The 19923-nt window shown below is 37.3% G+C and overlaps 1 protein-coding gene across 1 annotated transcript in view; it reads right to left on the bottom strand.

The window, feature by feature from the left end:
• The window catches only part of LOC129271797 (uncharacterized), a 130486-nt gene that overhangs the window by 19246 nt on the left and 91317 nt on the right, over positions 1–19923 (bottom strand). Inside the window, exons 58-70 of the mRNA XM_064106821.1 lie at positions 18736–18762; positions 17692–17937; positions 16550–17026; positions 14901–14924; positions 13880–14214; positions 12512–12650; positions 11699–11818; positions 10168–10355; positions 4004–4126; positions 3212–3367; positions 2358–2502; positions 1793–1978; positions 707–909 (exon numbers count right to left, since the gene is read on the bottom strand). Coding sequence (XP_063962891.1) covers positions 707–909; positions 1793–1978; positions 2358–2502; positions 3212–3367; positions 4004–4126; positions 10168–10355; positions 11699–11818; positions 12512–12650; positions 13880–14214; positions 14901–14924; positions 16550–17026; positions 17692–17937; positions 18736–18762 — 2369 coding nt within the window. The remainder of the gene's footprint in view (positions 1–706; positions 910–1792; positions 1979–2357; positions 2503–3211; positions 3368–4003; positions 4127–10167; positions 10356–11698; positions 11819–12511; positions 12651–13879; positions 14215–14900; positions 14925–16549; positions 17027–17691; positions 17938–18735; positions 18763–19923) is intronic.

Below are 19923 nucleotides of genomic sequence, written 5' to 3'. Positions count from 1 at the left end.
CATGTGCAACAAGCCTACGAACAAACGCTTCTCAAATTGGCAATGAAATAATGAAAATCAATCGATAACTTCAGTTACACTTAATTCTGCAACGATCTGTGCATGCATGTACGGTACAGTATGCAAAATGCGCATCCAACGATCGTCGGCGCTAGCTAGGGCCCTGCACTGATTTCTTTTGCATTCTTTATTAATTTAATGCGCTGCTAAGCTGAGTAAACTTTTTAATTGCACCAATTTTTGTGGATTGATACTTCTAACTTCTCAGGTAAGCTTTAAAACCGTGACTTAGGCTATATAGACCCTTTTTTATGTCACATTGACATGTTGATGCGGGTCCATGTCGACATGTCGGAAACACTGAAAACATAACTCGCTCTCAGTGTTTACAACGTGTACACGTGTACACGACCGAAAAACACGCCGTGTACACGTGCATCAAAAATGGACTTTCAAAACGGGCCTAACATGTAGCACTGCTGATTCGGTTTTTGTTTGTCCATGCCAGACCTAACGGGAGAACAGTTTTCAAAACTGAAGTGGCTACCCTGGCTAAATATGATATTATGATTATCATAATTATCAAATTATAACTAAAAATGCTTATCAAATCTGGTTAGCAAAATTATCTATAAGACATTATGCTAAAGCTAAAGGTTAATTCAAACATAACATTTTAGTCAAGAAATGAAAAGATTAGACATACGTCATAGAGCTCTCCGTCCACGATGCATCCACACTCCCTCTCAAACACACAGGTCTCCCCATTGAAGACAAGGCCAGGGGAACAGGAAAAGCCTTCTACGCAAGACATCAAGTCACACTTCTCCGCCATGTCGGGACTGCCACAGCTCGGGGTGCACGGCGAGAGGCAGCGCTCGTACATGGTACCGGTGGGTGGCGTTAGAGCTGTGCATGGATGCGGAGAGAAGAGAGGAACATTTCATCAAACAAAGATATCTTCGAAGAAATGATTGGCTCAGAACTAAAAATATCACTGAAAGTGATGAATACCCATAAAGGGTTAGGGTTGCAATAGGGTTTTACAAGTTTCATATCTACTACTCATCATCTCTACTCGCCGACTCAAGCCAGCATCTCCTCACTAGCTCTACTACTCAAGCTGTTCTCAACTCATCAATCTTTCCTGGTTTACAGTCCTTTTCAGGACTACTTTCAAGAAAGAAAACTCTACTCTCAAATCTCCACTTTCTCGCCTATCCATTTCTTCTCTTCTCCTATCCACTGTTTCTACAACACTTCACATGGTGTACCGTAAACCACATCAGCGAAGTTTCATATAGGTTTAGAGTTGGGTTTAGGAAAAGGTATAGTGTTAAATCCAGGGTTAGAGTTGGTCATTCCTTTAGGGCATGGAATTAACAGTGGAGCAATTCTCAGCGGAGAAAATGTCATAGAATTATACCCCTACCTAATGTTGTTACCTTAGCAACATAACATCCACCACATTTGGATAATGGGTTGTGCATGTCTGTAACTCAAGATCAATTTTGTGTGCCAAATTCGATGAGAACTGGTTGAAACCCGAGAAAGTAGTTCAAACACGTACATGTAAATTACCAGGTTTATAAGGATAGGAAAGTTACTTGATCTAAAACTAGATTGCATTATTTATTTAGTTTTCTTTGGTGCAGTGGTCCAGATGGAAGTTGTTACAACTGATATGTTCAACCATTAGTCTTGCATACATGTACATACATACATACCTTGGGGACTACTCTAGCCTACTGCCAGGTTGTAGGCGCTTGCAGTGAACACTGTAAGAACTTACCGCATCGTGATATTGAGTTTCTCCATGTTTCAACTGGCAAGCCCATCGATTCGCAATCCCTTGCAAGGCTAGCAACCAGCTCACAGAACAAGCCATTGTCATTTTCAGTGGCACACATGCCGAGAGTACAACCATCCGCGTACATGGAATTGTCAATCATATTACCAAGACAGGTGGCGAAGGTAGCTTTAAGAGGAAAATAGGAAAGGAAAAGGTGTTACCAATTTGACCCATTTTAATTTGTCTGTCTTAATTCACTCAATATATATTTTTGATGTGTTTGAATGTTTTATATACATGAACATGTAAGTATTATTACACTGTATGTAAATGTATATCTTGCTGAAGTGGGAAATAAACATAATACTTAAACAAAAAAAAATCACCAAATTTTCAGAGACATACATTTTTATACATTTCAATAACAATGTACATTTGGCAATTAAGAAAAAAAAAGAATGTGTTGCTAATGTGAGACATAACAAATCCCCAGACCTTCACAACTCTTGCTACAAATCGTCACAATCATTTTAAAAATAAAAGAGATCGTGGGGAGGTTTCTTACAGGTCATTTCGGAGCACGTCATTACCGCCGCCGAGCGTACATTGGCCGCTTTGTTGTCACAAGAGGTCGGTTGATCACAGAATGTACACGGTGCAAGGCACGGAGAATTTACCCAATTCTTTCCAAACTCAGTAGGATTGCTCACCTACATACACAAAGTAAAAATGCATAGTATACTGTAAAATACATGTAGGAAGAAGAGAAGACGATAGTCAGTTCAATGAAAGAAAAAATGAAGAAAAAAAAAACCCTCTAAATTTTATGGGTGGTATTCTGACAATTACATGTAGACATACTTTAACCTTAGTTGATTTAAACTAGAATTTGAAACAACACTTAAAGACGAATAAAAGAATCAGAAAATTAAGACAGGAAGAGGAGGATGGGAGGAGGAGAAAGAGATGGAGGAGGAGAGGGACAAGGAGAAGGAGAGGAAAAATAAGAAGAAGAAGGAGGAGAAGAAGAAGGAGAAGAAGAAGATGACAAAGAAGAAGAGGAAGATGAACAAGAAGAAGAAGAAGAAGGAGGAGGAGGAAAAGAAGAACAAGAAAAAGAAGAAGGAGAAGAAGAACAAGAAGAAGAAGAAGGAGGAGGAGGAGGAAGAGAAGGAGAAGAAGGAGGAGAAGAAGAAGACGACAAAGAAGAAAAAGAAGAGGAAGAAGAACAAGAACAAGAAGAACAAGAGAAAGAAGGAGGAGAAGAAAAAGGAGAAGGAGGAGAAGGAAAAGAAAAAGGAGGAGGACAAGGGGGAGAGAAAGGAAAAGAAAAATAACTATAAAATTACATGTAAGCAGCAGAAGAGGTAAATGAAGGCAATATAGGAGGTGGGGCTCAAGAGATCAAGATCTACTAACCACAGACCCATCTCTAAGTTTGAAGTCATCAGTAATATCTTCATTGAAGTTACCACAGAGTCCGCACATCTCATTCCTCAGGTGGAGTGGTACCTGGATCTTGACGGTGCGACTTCCTTCCCACCAAACTCTCAACCCAAAGTCGGTCATTAACACCTGATAAAGCAATGAAATTACCAATTATCATCAGCAGCATTGTCATCATCATCATAATGATCATCATCATCATCATTATTATCATAATCATTATCATCATCATCATCATCTATTATACAAATAGCAAATAGGCATGAGTGTGATGGTGCAAGATTTTGCATACGGTGAAGGAAAATACTCTATCAACTCGGCTCGCACCTCGTTGAATAGAGTGTCTCTTTCACCAAATGCGAAATGTCGCACCATTGCACGAATGAGAGTATTTGCTATTCGTGTTGTACAACACCTCGAAAGTTAGCGAAAACATAACAATGGAAAACCTGAGCATTAGCCCATAAAATGGTTTGATGCACAGGGTTTTATTGTTTGTCCTCCAACATGTCTACTTGTGGGAGACACCTATATAAAATCGGCCATCTGCTCATTAGTAAGGCTTTTCTCCTCTCCCCTGGGTAGTCTTTATATACAGGTTTTATTGAACTGCTAAAACATCAGGAAAACCTTTTGCTCACACCCTAACACGTCATGCTCCTTTAATTGGTGAATTTGTCTGTAACTAAAATGAAACACCCCTTAGTTTTAACATTAATACATGGAGGTTAAAGTACATAAAGAGTATTAATGAAATGCTCTTACTGGTATATTGTTTCCCGCCAGGATAACCTTGACTTTAGGTGTGATGGCGGGAGGTGTCATGTAAGGAAACGCAGCCCGTTGTTTATCTACGTACAACTCCTTTTCTCCTTTCAGCTCATATGTCTGTCAAAATATGAATAAAGAGAAAATGAATGGATTCACAAAAGCAAGCAGTTAAAATTCCTGCCTCCAACAGATCTGCAATACAATGTATATTTCACATTCATATTTTGAAATTATCATAAACTTTCATGAACTCATCAGATTGCCATTTCCGTACAAATTGATTAACAAAGTTTGATTCTTTATCTACATGTCCCTGTACAAGCTATCTATACATGTATATTGGTTATTGTGAAAGTTAACAAGCTCTTAGAACTTGTGACATGAGAATTTCATTAGATCACTGTCACACCCACACATGAGACAGGTCTCAAGTTTCAAGTTGATGTCGTCAAGTTGATGTCGTCAAGTTGATGTCAAAGAGTTGTTCAGTTTATTGCAAGAATAAGCCATTATCGCAGATAGAAACACCTCAGTAAAGTAAGAAAGTTGTAGCATTTTTTTCACTGAAAATATTCATTTGATTGATTTGTAGATACATGTATGAGAAAAACATTTTTTTTCTCCTAAAAATGAAAATTCACCCTTTTTTGGTTAGCTTTCACTTGAAGCTTCATCAGACCTTTCGTCGTAGCTGGCGCTGTTGCTAGAGCAGCATGATGAAGCATTACAACTGGGAATTTTTTTTTTTTACAGAGCCGTAAAACCAAATTTGTCGTCTACAGGAGAGCTACCCACAGCGTCCATTACCTCAATTTCAAGTCCAAACCCCCTCTCCACCAAAAGGTGGGTGTGTTTTCCGAACCCTCTTGGATAGAGCTAGATCAAGGAATGTGACCTTATAGAAGAAGAGGAACACATCGATACTTCTATCTCAGATGATGTGGGTATCCAGACTGGGCATTGAAGAAGACAGATAAAACTCCCTCCAAACAGCAACCAAACAAGAGTGTCAGCAGTTCTTGCGAATCCAGAATAGGGATGGTCCCCACTCGTTACGTCATAAGGACCTCAGAAGCATTGCAGAGGGCGTACCACAGATTCAATTTATCCAAAGCTATGAGACCTCATGCCCTTCTAGTACATCCCACATGTAAACGGAAAACTGAGGACTGTTTACACAAATTCCTTAAAAGGACTGTGACAGTTATATTTCAGTGAAACTGGCAGGAAGTTTGGAACCAGAAAATGTGAACATCAGGTATAAGCCGAGAATGAAAGTTCTGCACCTTTTACTAGAACAAATAAAAAAGTGGCATCCTCCTCGCAGAAAAAGTCTGCTATCAGTGATCGTGTTGCCTTAACTATACCACTTCATTGATTGGAAGGAAAGTTCCATACTTGCTCGTGACAACAAGCCTACCAGATGGGATTGGGGAGGCGATCCACATTCCAGCAGAACGGAACCCCTCACACCCTCACCCCCCTTGAATAGGACAATACGCTCTCTCCTCCACTTACATGTATGAACCCATTCTAACGCTATGTCATCCTGCTCTTGCAACAACACCAGCTACAACCAAAGTCTGACGAAGCTTGCTGCCTTGCAGGCGATAGCTTACGCCCCTTTTTGTGTAATTGTTGAAAAAAGAATGTTTTCTCAGTTATAGCATTTTAAAGTTTTTTTTATATTTCACAAAATACATGTACATGTATAAGTACACCTGTACATGCACAACACTGTGATGTGCAAATGAGTGAGTTCATGATGTTGCTCACTCACTTTTTCTTTTGGATTTTATTAAATGAAATATCGATTATTATATTTTTTTCCAGATTTGACAGCAAGCGTCTTCGCGAATCACAATAGGTTGCAGCAATGGCGACACCACATGTTCAGGGAGGAATTAAAACCTTGTTTCACATTGCAAGGAGGACAAATTAAAGGTCAAGTCCATCCCAGAAAAATGTTGATTTGAATAAATGGAGAAAAATCAAACGAACATAACACTGAAAATTTCATCAAAATCTGATACAAAATAAGTTATGACATTTTAAAGTTGCGCTTATTTTTCACAAACAGCGATTTGCACAACGCAGTGACATGCAAATGAGACAGATAATGATGTCCCTCACTCACTACACATATTTTTTTTGTTTTTTATTGTTAAAATTATATTTCATTTTTTGCAGATTTGACAATGAGGTCCAAGTTGACTAAACCATATAGTATTAAACAATGCTGATTCCACATGTTCAGGGAGGAATTAATCGTTTTTTCACCTGACAATGAGGAGAAAATTAGAATATTTCATATTTCATATAATATAATACAAAAGAAATAGTGAGTGGATGACATCATCAGTCTCCTCATTTGCATACCGACCAGGATGTGCATATAACTATTTTGTGAAATTAAGCAAAACTTTAAATATCATAATTTTCTTACTTTACATCCGATTTTGATGAAATTTTTAGTGTTATGCTTGTTGGATTTTTCTCTTTTTATCAAAATAAACTTTTTGTTGGAGTGGACTTGTCAGGGTGCGACATAAGCGCTTGCCCGGGGCAAGTAAAAGTTAGAGTCGGGCAAGTACTTTGAAGTAAAAACAAAAACTGCTTGCCCGAATCGGGCAAGCAAATTCTCACTGTGAAATGAAATTTTACAAAGTTTTCACATATTTCACAAGAAAAAAGACAGGAGAGAGAGAGAAAAAACAAAGTTAACAACTTCCCTCAATTCATATTGCAAGCCGATTTGCGCTTTTTTCTTAGATCTACACACAAAGACACACACACACAAAGTCAGCATACAAACATGTACTACTGTAGCTGGTGCACGTGGCCGGGCCTTCCTCCTGCGTGTGGCAGGCCGTGCACACCTGCACTCTGGTCCTGTACATTCCCGATCAATCAGAGTGAACAATCTCACTTGCAAAATAGTTTTTCCACCAAACTAATCACAAATCGGCAGGATTTTTTTTATAATTATATCTATATGGATTTTCAGATTACTGATTTGGTGATGTGATCAGACTAGTAATCGAGTTTTCATAACTAGTTGTTTCAGCTTTCGTTTTAAGTCTTGTGATTAGTGCAAACTTGTAGCTGCGTGTGTGTGATGCCTTGATGATTCATCTAATTTTTTAGTTTGACGTTGCAGGCCTGGACATTGTCTTGCTTTGAAATATTATTTGTTCTAAAACATTTAATTTTCTAACAATTTTTAAGATATATTGAAAAAAAAAAAAATATCAGTAAGATATGTGTTAAATAGATGATTGGATTTTTTTGTTTGATCTTTGAACTTTCTTCCTCTCTCTTTCTGTCTTTCTTTCTTTTTACTTCCTTCCTTATTTTCTTTGTGTCCTTTTTTTTTCTATCCTTTTTTCAATCATTCCTGCTGGCATTTTTTGTTCCATCTTTCTTCATTTACACTCTTTCCTGGCTTTTTTTGCTGATCCTTTCTCTCTCTCTCTCTGTTTATTTTTCTTTCTTTCCTTTTCTTTATTTTTTTTTCTTTATTTCCTGTCTTCTTTCTTTCCTTAAAATATTCTTTGCTCCCTTCCTCTTTTTCTTTTCTTTCTTTCTGTCATTCCTTCTTCCATTCTTTTGTTTCTTCCATTTTCTCTTCGCTTCATTCTTTTTTCCTTTTCTTTTCCCTTATTCTTTCCTTCCTGATATTTCTCTGATTTTTTTCTTTCCATTTCTTCTTTCTTCATCCTTTCTTCTATCCTTCCTGACCTCCTTTTTTTTATTCCATTTATCTTTATTTCCTATAATTTCCTAGCTTTCCTTCCTTTCTTTAAGTCTGTGTTCATTTATTTTCTTCATAAATTGTGTTCCTATGCCCCATTGCTTTTTCTTTCTTTCCTTCTTTTTCTTACTCTCCTTTTTTTTCCTTCTTTTTTATTTCCTTCATCCTTTTTTCCTTAATTTTTTCTTTGCTTCCTTCTCCCTCTCTTTCCTTCTAAATTTTCTTCCAGTATTTTCTTTCTTTTTCCCCCTTTCTCTCTTCCCTTCATTCTTTCCTTCCTCTCTTTCATCTTTTCTTTCATTCTTTATTTTCTTCTTTCCTTCTTTCTTTTCCCTTCTTATTTCTTTCCTTCAATGCTATTTCCTTCTTCCCTTCCTGTTTCTCTTAATTCTTTCTTCCAAAGAATGAAGGAAACCTTTTTCTTTTCTTCATTCTTTCATCCTCCTTTTTTCTTAACTTTCTTTTTTGTCCCCTTTTTTGACAAATTAATTAATCTTCCTTTCCTTTCTTGTTTTTTTCTATATCTAAGAGGATAAGGGATTTTTTTCTTTCCTTTCTTGTTTTTTCTATATATCTAAAAGAATAAAGGATTTTTTTCCTTTCTTGTTTTTTCTTTATCTAAAAGAATAGAGGATTTTTTCTTTCCTTTATTCTTTCTTCCATCCTCATTTTAATATTTCTTTCATCCTCATTTTATTCTTTCTTTTCATTTTTCCTTTCATTTTCTTTACTTCATTTTTCCTTCTTTCTTCTTCATTCTCCTTTCTTTCCTTTTTTTCTCTCTCAGACTTCATTCTTTCTTTCACCCATTTGTTTACCCTCCCTTCCTTTCCTTTTTTTCTTTCTTTGTCATTTTCTTTCTCTCTTTCTTTCTTTCTTTCTTTCTTTCTTTCTTTCTTCTTTCCTTCTTCCTTCTTTAGTTATTTTCAGTGATTCCCTTTTTTATTTTGTGCCTTGGTCATATACAAAAGTACATGAAAAAGTAGGATAGAGGAAATTAATAAAATGGCATATTGACACTAATTTCAGTCATGGCAGGCAAGATAAAATCATTTTGAAAAAAACCCAAATATTACAAATACAAGGTACACAGGCCAGTTCATATTTAAATGAGAGGAAAAAACACCGCACTACTTTCTTTTGAAGCAGTAAAACATTTTGAAAGATTTTTTACGGGCAAGTGAAATATATTTTCGGCCAAGTATTTTCCAACTATTTAGGAATTCACTTGCCCGACTGGGCAAGTGCTTCAAAAAAGTTATGTACATGTAGCACCCTGCTTGTCCTTTATAATATATGACCAATATAATTCATATTTGATATAGTAAAATACAAAAGAGATAGTGAGTAGGTGACGTCAAAGTTCCCCTAATTTGCAAATGTACCAGGATTGTGAATTACTGTTTTGTGAAATCAAGTGAAATTATAAAACTTAATAACAGCTTACCTATTTTCCACCTGATTTTATGACATTTTCAGCCACTGTGCTAGTTTGAGTTTTGTCTTTTTTATTTAAATCAACTTTTTTCCTGGGATGGACTTTATCACATCATACAAAACGTTGAATTAAATCCATTCAAATCAATTCATGTCAAATGTTATCCAATCCATTCATTTGAAATCAAACCAAACCAAATTAAGCGCCAATCTTAAAACTCAAATCAATTCCAATTGGAAAGGGCCGGGTAATGCTAGAAAAAAATTGCGATCAATTTGCAAATCTCTGTTGCAATTTTACAACTGAGTTTATGAATATAAAAAAAGCCCAAATCCATAGGTCATTTCAAGAAAATCGAATAAAAAATCTGGATATTTTTAAAATTTGGGCAATTCAAGTATATTTGGCCAAAAAAACATCAAAGAACATCATAAAACAAATCAAAGTGTACATTTTTTTAATGAACATTAATATTCACGTTACTTGTGGGCAGGGCCTTTTGTCTGGTGGACTTGGGTCGTTTTAGGATCGTTTCGACTTGGGTCATTCTTACACTTATATACATGGTAGACTTCTGTAGTAAGTACAGTAGAAGTAATAAGAGAGGGCGCTAGGTACATTACATGTATGTTCTTACACTCCTACCAGATTTCCTCCTTTATTTAAGGCATTGCTGAGATGATTTCAGATTTATCATTTATACACAAGATGAGTCATTGTATAAGGAATAATTTCCATATTTGCCAAAATTTGGACTTGGGCCGTTTTTTATATTCAGATACTCAATTGATAGATTAAGTTTAGCTGAAGCAAATGAATGAAGAGGGCAGATTCATGAACGGGAAGTTGGTCACATGCACCCAAAAGCTTGCTATTAATTCCAATTAATTTGCAACTAATTTGCAAGACTAATTTTGTTACCCCAATTATATTAGCACTTTATTGCAACTGAGACCAAGTACCGACCTTTCCACCGAGTACCACTCGAATCTCCTTCTCCATGAACGGGATGGTGGTCACGTACACCTGGAAGCTTTCCGGACCATCATCACAGGTCTGGGTCGCCACGTACTCGCATTCACCAGGATAGAAGTACTTCACCTCATCGTAGGTTTTGATGGACATTTCGGGAAGCAGGATACAGGTTCCCATTTCTGAACAAACAAGGATGGTTTAACAAAAGCATGTGCATGAAGGTGACAAAGGACATAGCGTATACACTGGGAATGATAACGTTTTCTCTTTTTTAACCCTATAAGGATTTGAGCCTCAATGACGAATCTCCTGAATAGCCAAGTTCAGTAAGGGTATTAACTCTTTGCCTGCTTTGTTCGTCTAAGGTCACATACAGCACACTGCCAAGTTCGACTCTAGGCAAATTCTATTCACAATAGACACAGACTGCATTAAGTCTATTGTTCATACACACACACACACAATATTGATGTGTGCATCGCATTGTACTGTGTACACACAAAGCTTTTCTTAACAATAAACCAACCAAAAGCTTTTGTGAGCCGAATTAGCATAATCAATTCAAAACCCCTCTTAAGGTTGCACCTTGAGATTGATGCGGCACAGGAGTGATTATGTCCATGGCGGGAAAAGAGTTAACAAATACAAACATGATTCATGATGGAACTAAATTTTGCGCAAACACAAACTGTAGCATGATTTCAATAGTGTAAAGGTTTTCTATACAATTTCTTGGGGTTTTTTTTTGGGGGGAAGCTACCTGTACATGCAGTTAGTGCTTGAATTCATTCACAGATACATGTACATATGTAATTAACCTAATACATTTCTTGAATGCTAAGTATTCGTAGTTGCAGCAAACGATGATTCCAGGGGAAAGTCTTTTAAATCAAGGTTCATTGTCACCATATCACGGTGCAGTATATCTGGGTATGGTTCATTAACATAATAATCTAAACTCTGTCAAATTAAGAAATCTACGCTAACAATGATCACACTGATGGCCATTAAGAAAGTGAAGCTTATGCTGCATTGCGTATTATCATTGCTTACAAAATTACCCGTCATCTGGTTGGGATGCCATGCACATTTTGTCCATTTCTCAGCAATTATGCATTGTTTACCAGACTGATTTGACACATACTTGTAAATGTATCAATCTATTTACACAAAGAATAACAGATTTTGCTCAAACTGATATTTAGGTCATTAATAGAGTACCGAAGTGTGACGTCAGTTGCCATGGTGTCATGGCGGGCTGGTTCTAAACAGAGTCGCACCTGACGATTGTCTGTACACATTTTGGCTTGTCTGAAAAACAGGTTGCAAGCGATCATTCCGATAGCAGTCATTTTCTCCTATGACAATCACACATTCATTCCGGGTTCATTTGTTTAGAACCTGGCTGCCATGACACCATGGCAACTGACGTCATTGCTTCGGTACTCTATAGTTGTGTTTAACAATGAAACTACATGCATATCAATGAATTATTGAGAACAAATGCAACAGTACTCCTGACCTTCATCACACATCTTTCCACTGAAGAGATCTGGGCAAGCGCAGACAAAGTCGTTGGTACGGGTGTCGTGGCTACAGATTCCTTCATTTTGGCAGGGGTTGCTGTCGCAAGGGTTATCAGCTAAAAGGAGAACCGATAGATAAGACGTTATTGTTATTCACATGAATGGGGGACAAAAGTTCATGCTGGATGGTCATTATGAAGAAACTAATACCTTGCTCGACTCTTCTTATTTCAGGCAAAGATACGTTGTCTTGATAAATCATAATCAGACCTGCCAGCCTCTGGGAATGAAAAACTGTATTCTGTGATACAAAAAACTGTATTTTCCCCCAAAAAAGTGTATTTCATAATAAAATGCTTGGCGCACTTGCCCATCACGGCGCTCAAGCTGCATGCAAGCTAAAATGCGCACTGCTCTTGCAGATGAAAAAAAAAACCATTGAAACTTGTGTATATCTCACCCTGGTTTTTTTACAAAATGATTGAAAAAAAAAACTAGTTACCTGAAATTACATTGATCTAATAACCATATTTGTGTTCGTTTTATGAAATAGAGACATATAGAGATGATTTTTCTCAATAAATTACGATTTTGTAAAAAAAAATGCCGTATTTTGGTTGCAAAAACGTACTAAATACGGCTAAAACGTACTGGTTGGCAGGACTGCATAATGTATCAGGTGATGATGGGTTGTCTTGTACTTTACACTTTTGATTTTAATAAGAAAAGATGACACAGGACAAACACTACAGTTTAGAGGTACTCTTACAGGTAATAATTTATCTTTATGTATAATTTTGTATACTCACCAAGGCAACCCAAAACCTCAAAGCGCATCGATATGCGAGAATTCCAGGTCTTTGGTAGTATGCGAATCACTTCTGCTCTGATGGGCTTCCAGAAGTAGTTTGTTTGGATGGACTCCTTATCGCTGTTCCCGACAAATGTCTGTGATGAGAAAGGAGTGAAAGAGACAAAAATAAGGCTATGAAGACATGTTTCTTTCCTGACCGTGTTTGAGATCAATAAAGGAGAATGAAACCCTGGGAACAAGTTAGCTTGTGCGGAAACAGAAAAATCGAAGAAACAATCAATCAAAGTTTGAAAAAAGATTGAACAAACAATAAAAAAAGTTCAGAGCATTTGAATGTTGAGATCTTCTAAGATGTGGACACCATCTCATTGACAATGTGACTAACATGCGTGACGTCACACTTGTACAACTTCCCAGTCAATTTTTACAGTTTACTTCGAAATATAGTTGATATAAATTTTTAATCAGCCTGATATTAGAGACAGAATGTACCTACATGTACATTGTACATGTGGCTCTTACATGTATATACCTGGGTGGAGATTGGCAAACGTCACATAAGGACGCTTGTGCTGCAATGGGATTTGATCCCTGGACCTTGTGGTTCAGTCCGGAAACTCATCCACTGAGCCACAACACCTCTTTAGCTAATATCTACATGTACAATGTATTATCAAATCCTTAATATGGATGCATGTAATACTGACATGATAACACTGATACATGTATTTGGTGATGTTGGTGTTCCATAGCCCTCTATTACTAGCCTTCCCTAAAAGCACCACTTCAAATTCTTTCCTTCCTCTCTCTTTACAATGTAGATCTATATCAATATCCCCCGAATGTTCACCCAATTCATCCTTCTGCTTCACCACTTCTCTTTCCCTTCATTTTGTTCGCATCACAGCAAGGCTCTCTACAAAATACCACCAGGGGTAAATTGCTTTATACATGTAGGTCTACGCCCTCTTCATCTAGTTCCTGTTCAAAGTTATTCTACTAGTAACTATTTGGTCCAATAGCATTTAGCCCATTTATCACTTTGTACAGTATACCCATTTCGTCTAATATCCCCTTGGTCTAACACAACTTGGCCTATATGGTTGGATGAACTGGTTATGAATCAAATTTTCACTTGGCAAAGTAATACATAATACATGTACTGTACATGTAGGTAGACAAAGTTGAAATCAGACCAACAGGGCATTAGACTAAGTGGGTATTAGACCGAGTGTGGAGTAGACCTAACAACAATTAGACCAATCTGATAGTAGACTAAATGGGTTAGGTCCATGTGGTGTTAGACTATCTAAGATGCAGACCCACTGCTTGAAGACAAAAGAGAGAGACTTGATTCTCTTACCTGAATCATGCCTTTATCATCCCTGACATACTCCGGGATGTCTTCACCAATGCCATGCTGAACGGCATAGCTAGTCACCCACTCCTGGTTAGCCCCTTGGCCACCTCCTTGGGTCTGCAGTCCAACTACGTCGGTCACAGCGTTCAGTCTGACCTGAATCCACTGGTCAGCCTCGGAGGCTAGCGCTGTCCATCCTTCGCCGCCGACGAACAGCATACCGACCTGAGTGAAGAGGCGGGCTTCCGATGGCGGGCTGCCAATGATGTTAGAGGAGGCTTCAAAGTTTACGTCTGGGATGTCCCTACTACCCACGCCAAGCGGAGAGTTGCAATCAACTGTGTGGCAAAAGTGACATCATTTAAAAATGATGGCGATGGTAGTGGTGGTGGAAATGATAATATGATGATGATGATGGTGATGATGATAATGATGATGAAGATGATGACGATGATGATGATGAAGATGATGGTGATGATGATGACGATGATGATGAAGATGATGGTGATGACGATGATGATGACGAAAGGTGATGACAATGATGATGATGATGACAATGATGAAGATGATGAAGATGATGGTGATGACGATGATGATAATAATGATGAAGAGAAAGAAGAAGATGATGGTGATGATGATGATGATAATGACAATGATGATGATGATAAAGATAGAAGTAAATGCAGTGTACAGTATAAAGAGAAGACTGAATTACAAAACACTTTAATAATGAAAGTAATGCAGTCACCTTCATTATTAAATGCACATGAAATGAATATGACAATACTATCACTTGTAATATGTAGAAGCAATGACAGTAATTGCAATAAATTACAAAATTAGTTCCAACAACTAAACTTGAAATGCCATTTCATATTTTCTAGTCTTTAACCCAATTTAGCATGTAAGTGTTAATAATGCTCATTTCATTCCATCTGTTCTAATTAGGTTTCACTGCACAAAATTGTGAAAGTCGCATAATTTAAATCATAGTTCAGAGAGTGAAGAGTAGCAGTAAACTCACTTGCGGGTCCCTGTGGTTCTCCCTCTGTGAGAAATAAAACAAACAAAACATTGAAAAATTCAAAGTAACACACACACTTTCCATCCTACACTCATAAACAATAGGATTAGAGAATAGTTACATGAGACACTAAACAAACAGGCCCGCATTCTGGGTTCAGGTTTAACTTAGACCACGGTCTAACTCTGTGCTGAAATTATGGGGAGCCAAAAGTTCAAAAATTATGTTTATATTGTATATTTCTAATGTTTACTATTTTGCTTCCTTTTGCTTTCAAAATGAAGATAAATACCTTCAGTTATCATTCCCAGACAGTTATGAACAATTTGGGTGTCATACATGTATGTGTTTAATAAATTGAATGTGTACTGTTAGGGATTTATGCTCCAATTGGCTCTCCATAGTTAAACCGGAACCTAAAACCAGGGTTAATTTCAAACCCGAGTTCAGAATACGGGCCACAAAGTCTATTTCCCACACTCTTTGCATACCTGTGATCTTGGATCAGTGTGTCAATATAACGTCAGTGGTACTTGATGAAAGCTGCTAAATTGAATATCAAGTCAAAAGAGGTTCACCTTGTCCAAAACAATTACTTTAAGAGGGATTCGTTTTCTTTTTTTGTTATGAAAGGGTGGAAGGAGGGGGAGGGGTCAGATCACTTTGACCTTTGACCATTTCCAGGTCTTGGGTCATTAAAGCTCCCATGGATGAAAAATTATGCACAAATAGGTGAAAAGAGTCTTGCTTCAGTGGCATTACATGTACATGTATAATAATGGTACATGTATATTTACCTAGGGTAGCCACTTCAGTTCCGAAAACCGTTCTCCCAGCGGGCCCTGCTATTATTACCCGGCTAAGCTAGGCTACCTATTCTGAGCGCACAGCTTTTTGAGGAAATACTTCCTGCCGGTACCCATTTACCTCACCTGGGTCGAGTGCAGCACACTGTGGATGAATTCCTTGCTGAAGGAAATTACGCCATGGCTGGGATTTGAACCCACAACCCTCTGTTTCAAAGTCCGGAGACTAATCCACTGGGCCACGGCGCTCCACATTTTTGCCAAGCATTATTTAAATGGTTGGCTAAACCACCTTTGAACATTATCTACTGTAACAGCATCAGGGTTCATAAAAGAAAAAAAAATATATATCTCAGGATTTTCTTTTTCTCATGAAAGTGCTAAAGAATTTTCATCACTTTCAAAAGAGAAATAAAAAAGAATCACCAAGAGGTAAAAATAAGTGTTTTTCAACAATTAATGAAAATTTGTATTTTTGATTCAACTGCTGACAATTGAAATTTAAGTGTACATTTTTTTCTTTAATAAACCAGCTATTATAATTTGAAATAATGACCTCAAGTGTCGCAGGATACATGTATTTGTCCTATGAATGCAAAGTTTTTAGCAACAAACTGAGCTTTTGCATCAAAATTATTCAAAGTTTTCATGTGATTTTGTTTATCGCATTAATGGTACAAATAGCCTGCCATACACATACAAGATAGATAATTTTCATGATCGGTACTTGCAGGCACCTAAACACAAGGCTCCAACTGACTTCAAGAGGTCATTGTAAAGAGTTTTCAAAGAGAAGTGAATTTCAGTAACATTTTGTAAATGAGCTTAAGGGGTCAAACTCACCGCAATCGCAGGCAAGCGTAGCCATGATGGAGTACTCCCTCTTCATCAGCAACTCCGTTTCCGGGATGCGTAAAGTGGTTCCGGGAAGCGATGAAGCAATCTCAGGATACTTGTTGTAATATAAGACCAAGGTATCATAAGTCGTAGGTCCCCCTTCGGTGTAAGAAATCAAACCGGTCTGGAAGCTAATGCCGAGGAAGTCTCCCTTCTGGTACGGCATCGAGAAGTTAACGGTCCCGGACATCGAGTCGGGCATGACAGCCTCACTGCTGACCAGCATCACCATGTTCGCCCCGATGGAGCGGTAGAAGCGGACGTAGAACGGTTCCAGCTGGCGCACCATGTACTTGACGTAGCCCGAATCGCCGTGGCACTGCAGGGGGTCCCCGTAGAAGATCACTGTCTTGTCATCGCTGTCATAATTTCCGCGATCAAATACGTCAAACCCGTATACCATGTCGCATTGTTCAGGAGCCTCTGTAAAACAAATAATTGACCAATTGATATCAAGCATGAATGTATTGATTAAAGCTAATGTTTCTGCTGTACCCTGACCCATTTAGAGCAATTCCTTCATTTTTTGTAAATATGAAAATATTCATATGTACATCTTTCCTGTAGAAGGAGCTTCTTTTAAATCGAATTCCGACAATGTTATCCAATGATTTTAATGGCAATGGGAAAGTTTACAATTAACTAGACACTTTGTATGTTATTTATTTATTTATTCATTCATTCATTCATTCATTTATTCATTTATTCATTCATTTATTTATTTATTTATTTATTCATTTACAAACTGCATTTATTTATTTATTCATTCATTCATTTATTCATTTATTCATTTATTTAAAAAATCAAATATTGACAGGTCTGAAGTACAATTGAAATCTAAAGAAAAGGAATGTCCTACAGAAAAAAAAGGCTTTCCATGCTCTTAAAAAAAGACTTTGTCAGTGGTGCTTTTTGTAATGGCCTTGGTGCCCTGTAAATTTAATGCCATAATGTTCAAGATCAAGTGACCATTCACCCCTACCATGACTATTTGATCAACGAATAGACATCAGTTTCTCTGATAGGTTAAAAGGACATACATGTACCACCATACATTTGAAGTGATACACACTGAATTTCTTATTTACCCATTGGTGCTGGCACTGGCGGTTGACCAGGCATACTTGGTGGTGCCGGTTGACCGGGCACAGATGGTGCTGGTCCTGGCTGACCAGGCATAGATGGTGACGGTGCCGGCTGACCAGGCATAGATGGTGATGGTGCCGGCTGACCAGGCATAGATGGTGACGGTGCCGGCTGACCAGGCATAGATGGTGATGGTGCTGGCTGCCCAGGTGCAGATGTGGCTGGTGCCGGTGCTGGTGCTGGTTGAGCTATTTTTAGTATAAAAGATGAGAATGATCCGTGACTGTAAGTATACTGTGACTGAGATAGTATTTGTAATAAATAAAAAATACTAAACATGTACATGAACTTATCGTGTTTCTGACTGCTTTCATATGCAAAAACGAAGGTCATGCCCGCAAACAAAGGCATCCATTTAATGTAACAAATTACGTCATGTACATTCAAGTACCAGCATTCACATAATTTTGTTATGAAGTATAGGGATGTTTTCTCTTGATTTCTATGAAGTACATGTACATGTGTTTGCTGTATATCACATGTAGCATATAATTAATTGCAACAGTATTTACTTCTAAAATCTAATTTGTTCACTTACTTACAGACGTAGTACTTAATGCACTTACTAACTACAGTACATGTACCTTCTTACCTCATGTACTTATTTACAGTGCTCACTTGCTTACATATTTCCTTTATACTCACTTGTGATTACTTTCTTTCTTACTCACTCACTTACTTACTCATTTAAAATTACTTATTTACTTGCTTCCTCTCTTACTTAATACTTTACTTAATTACTCACTTCCTTACAAACGTATTTACTTACTTATTGTACTTACATTGTACTTTCTTACATGTACATACATGTACCTACATACTTACTTAACTCACGTACTTACTAACTCATAATTAGTTTTTACTTACATGTACTTACTTACTTACCTACTTACTTACTTACTTACTTACATAGTTGCTTACATTAACTGCTAAGTAATGAAATGCAGTGTATTCACTAATGTGTATTTAACAAAGAGTGTACTTACGTCGGAATATTTGACCGAGATTAAAACCTGTTTATGAATGTAAACAGAGAAAGTCAAAGTCAGTCAAATCAGTACTGTACATAATGAGTATAGATCATCTAGTTCTGTTCATATTTAACCCTAAACAGGCCGGGGGGGTTGAATCAACCCCCCCCCCTCAACATTTTCTGCGATCATTCCACCGCGCGATTTTTTTTTTACCGCGCCACTCATAGAGTTTATACTTTTAAGTCTCGCGCATCTTTTGAGACCAAATTTACGACGCCCGTGTACGTGGTTCCGAAATTACGCAAAATTTCGTAAGTGCATGTCAGACCAAAAATTGTTCCAAAACGTGATTTTGTGTACAAAGTCAATACAAATTGAGTTTTCTCATCTTATTCATAAAGATGATTATTTTTACTTTAAACAGCTGAAATCAATTGATTTTAGCGTAATTATGCTTCAAAAAGGTTGTGCAATAAATCTGGTGAAAAAAAAACGAAGAAAAACAAAAGGTTGAAAAACAGAGAAATACATAAGAAATTCATAAAACAATAAAATACATAAGAAATTGATTTCCAAACCAAAGTTTTTTTCAATTCCAATTGTTAAGAATGCTACAAAGAATATTTTTACCAAAAATTAGCATTCTAGGAGCTTTATTTAGTGAATTAGAGCAAAAAGTATGATTTATGCATAAATTAGCATAATTAATTCATATAAAATAAAATCTCATTGTTTTGGAAAATTTTACCATACAGCCTTGTAGATTACATCGCACACTACCAGCCGCTCGCGAGATCGGCGGCCGAGATCTCAGGGGGGGGTTTGAATCAACCCCCCCGGCCACAGAACAGCCAAAAAAGCCTGGCCTAGTTAGGGTTAAACAAATTATGCGTCAAAAGGGCATCAAGACCGCATACATGTACATATCATATCTAATTTGCAGAAAGAAATTTTTGACGTTAATGAAATGGAAAAAAAATGAATCCCTTTAATTGTTGAACGCCAAACAGGGTAGCAGCAACTCCCTTCTTTTAACGTCTTTTGGTCTGACGCGGCCAGGGTTTGAACCCCCGACCTCCTAGTTGTGAGACGGACGCTCTACCAACTGAGCCAACACACCGGTTAATGACTGGAGATAAAATCAGATTCAAATCCAAAGTTCTTGAAACGTACATTTATCTCTAGAATGGAGCCAATATT

This window comes from Lytechinus pictus, chromosome 11, assembly GCF_037042905.1.
Source record: "Lytechinus pictus isolate F3 Inbred chromosome 11, Lp3.0, whole genome shotgun sequence".
Taxonomy (NCBI): Eukaryota; Metazoa; Echinodermata; class Echinoidea; order Temnopleuroida; family Toxopneustidae; genus Lytechinus; species Lytechinus pictus.
The sequence above is the reverse complement of the archived record's forward strand: the minus strand, read 5'-3'. Positions and strand labels throughout refer to the sequence as shown.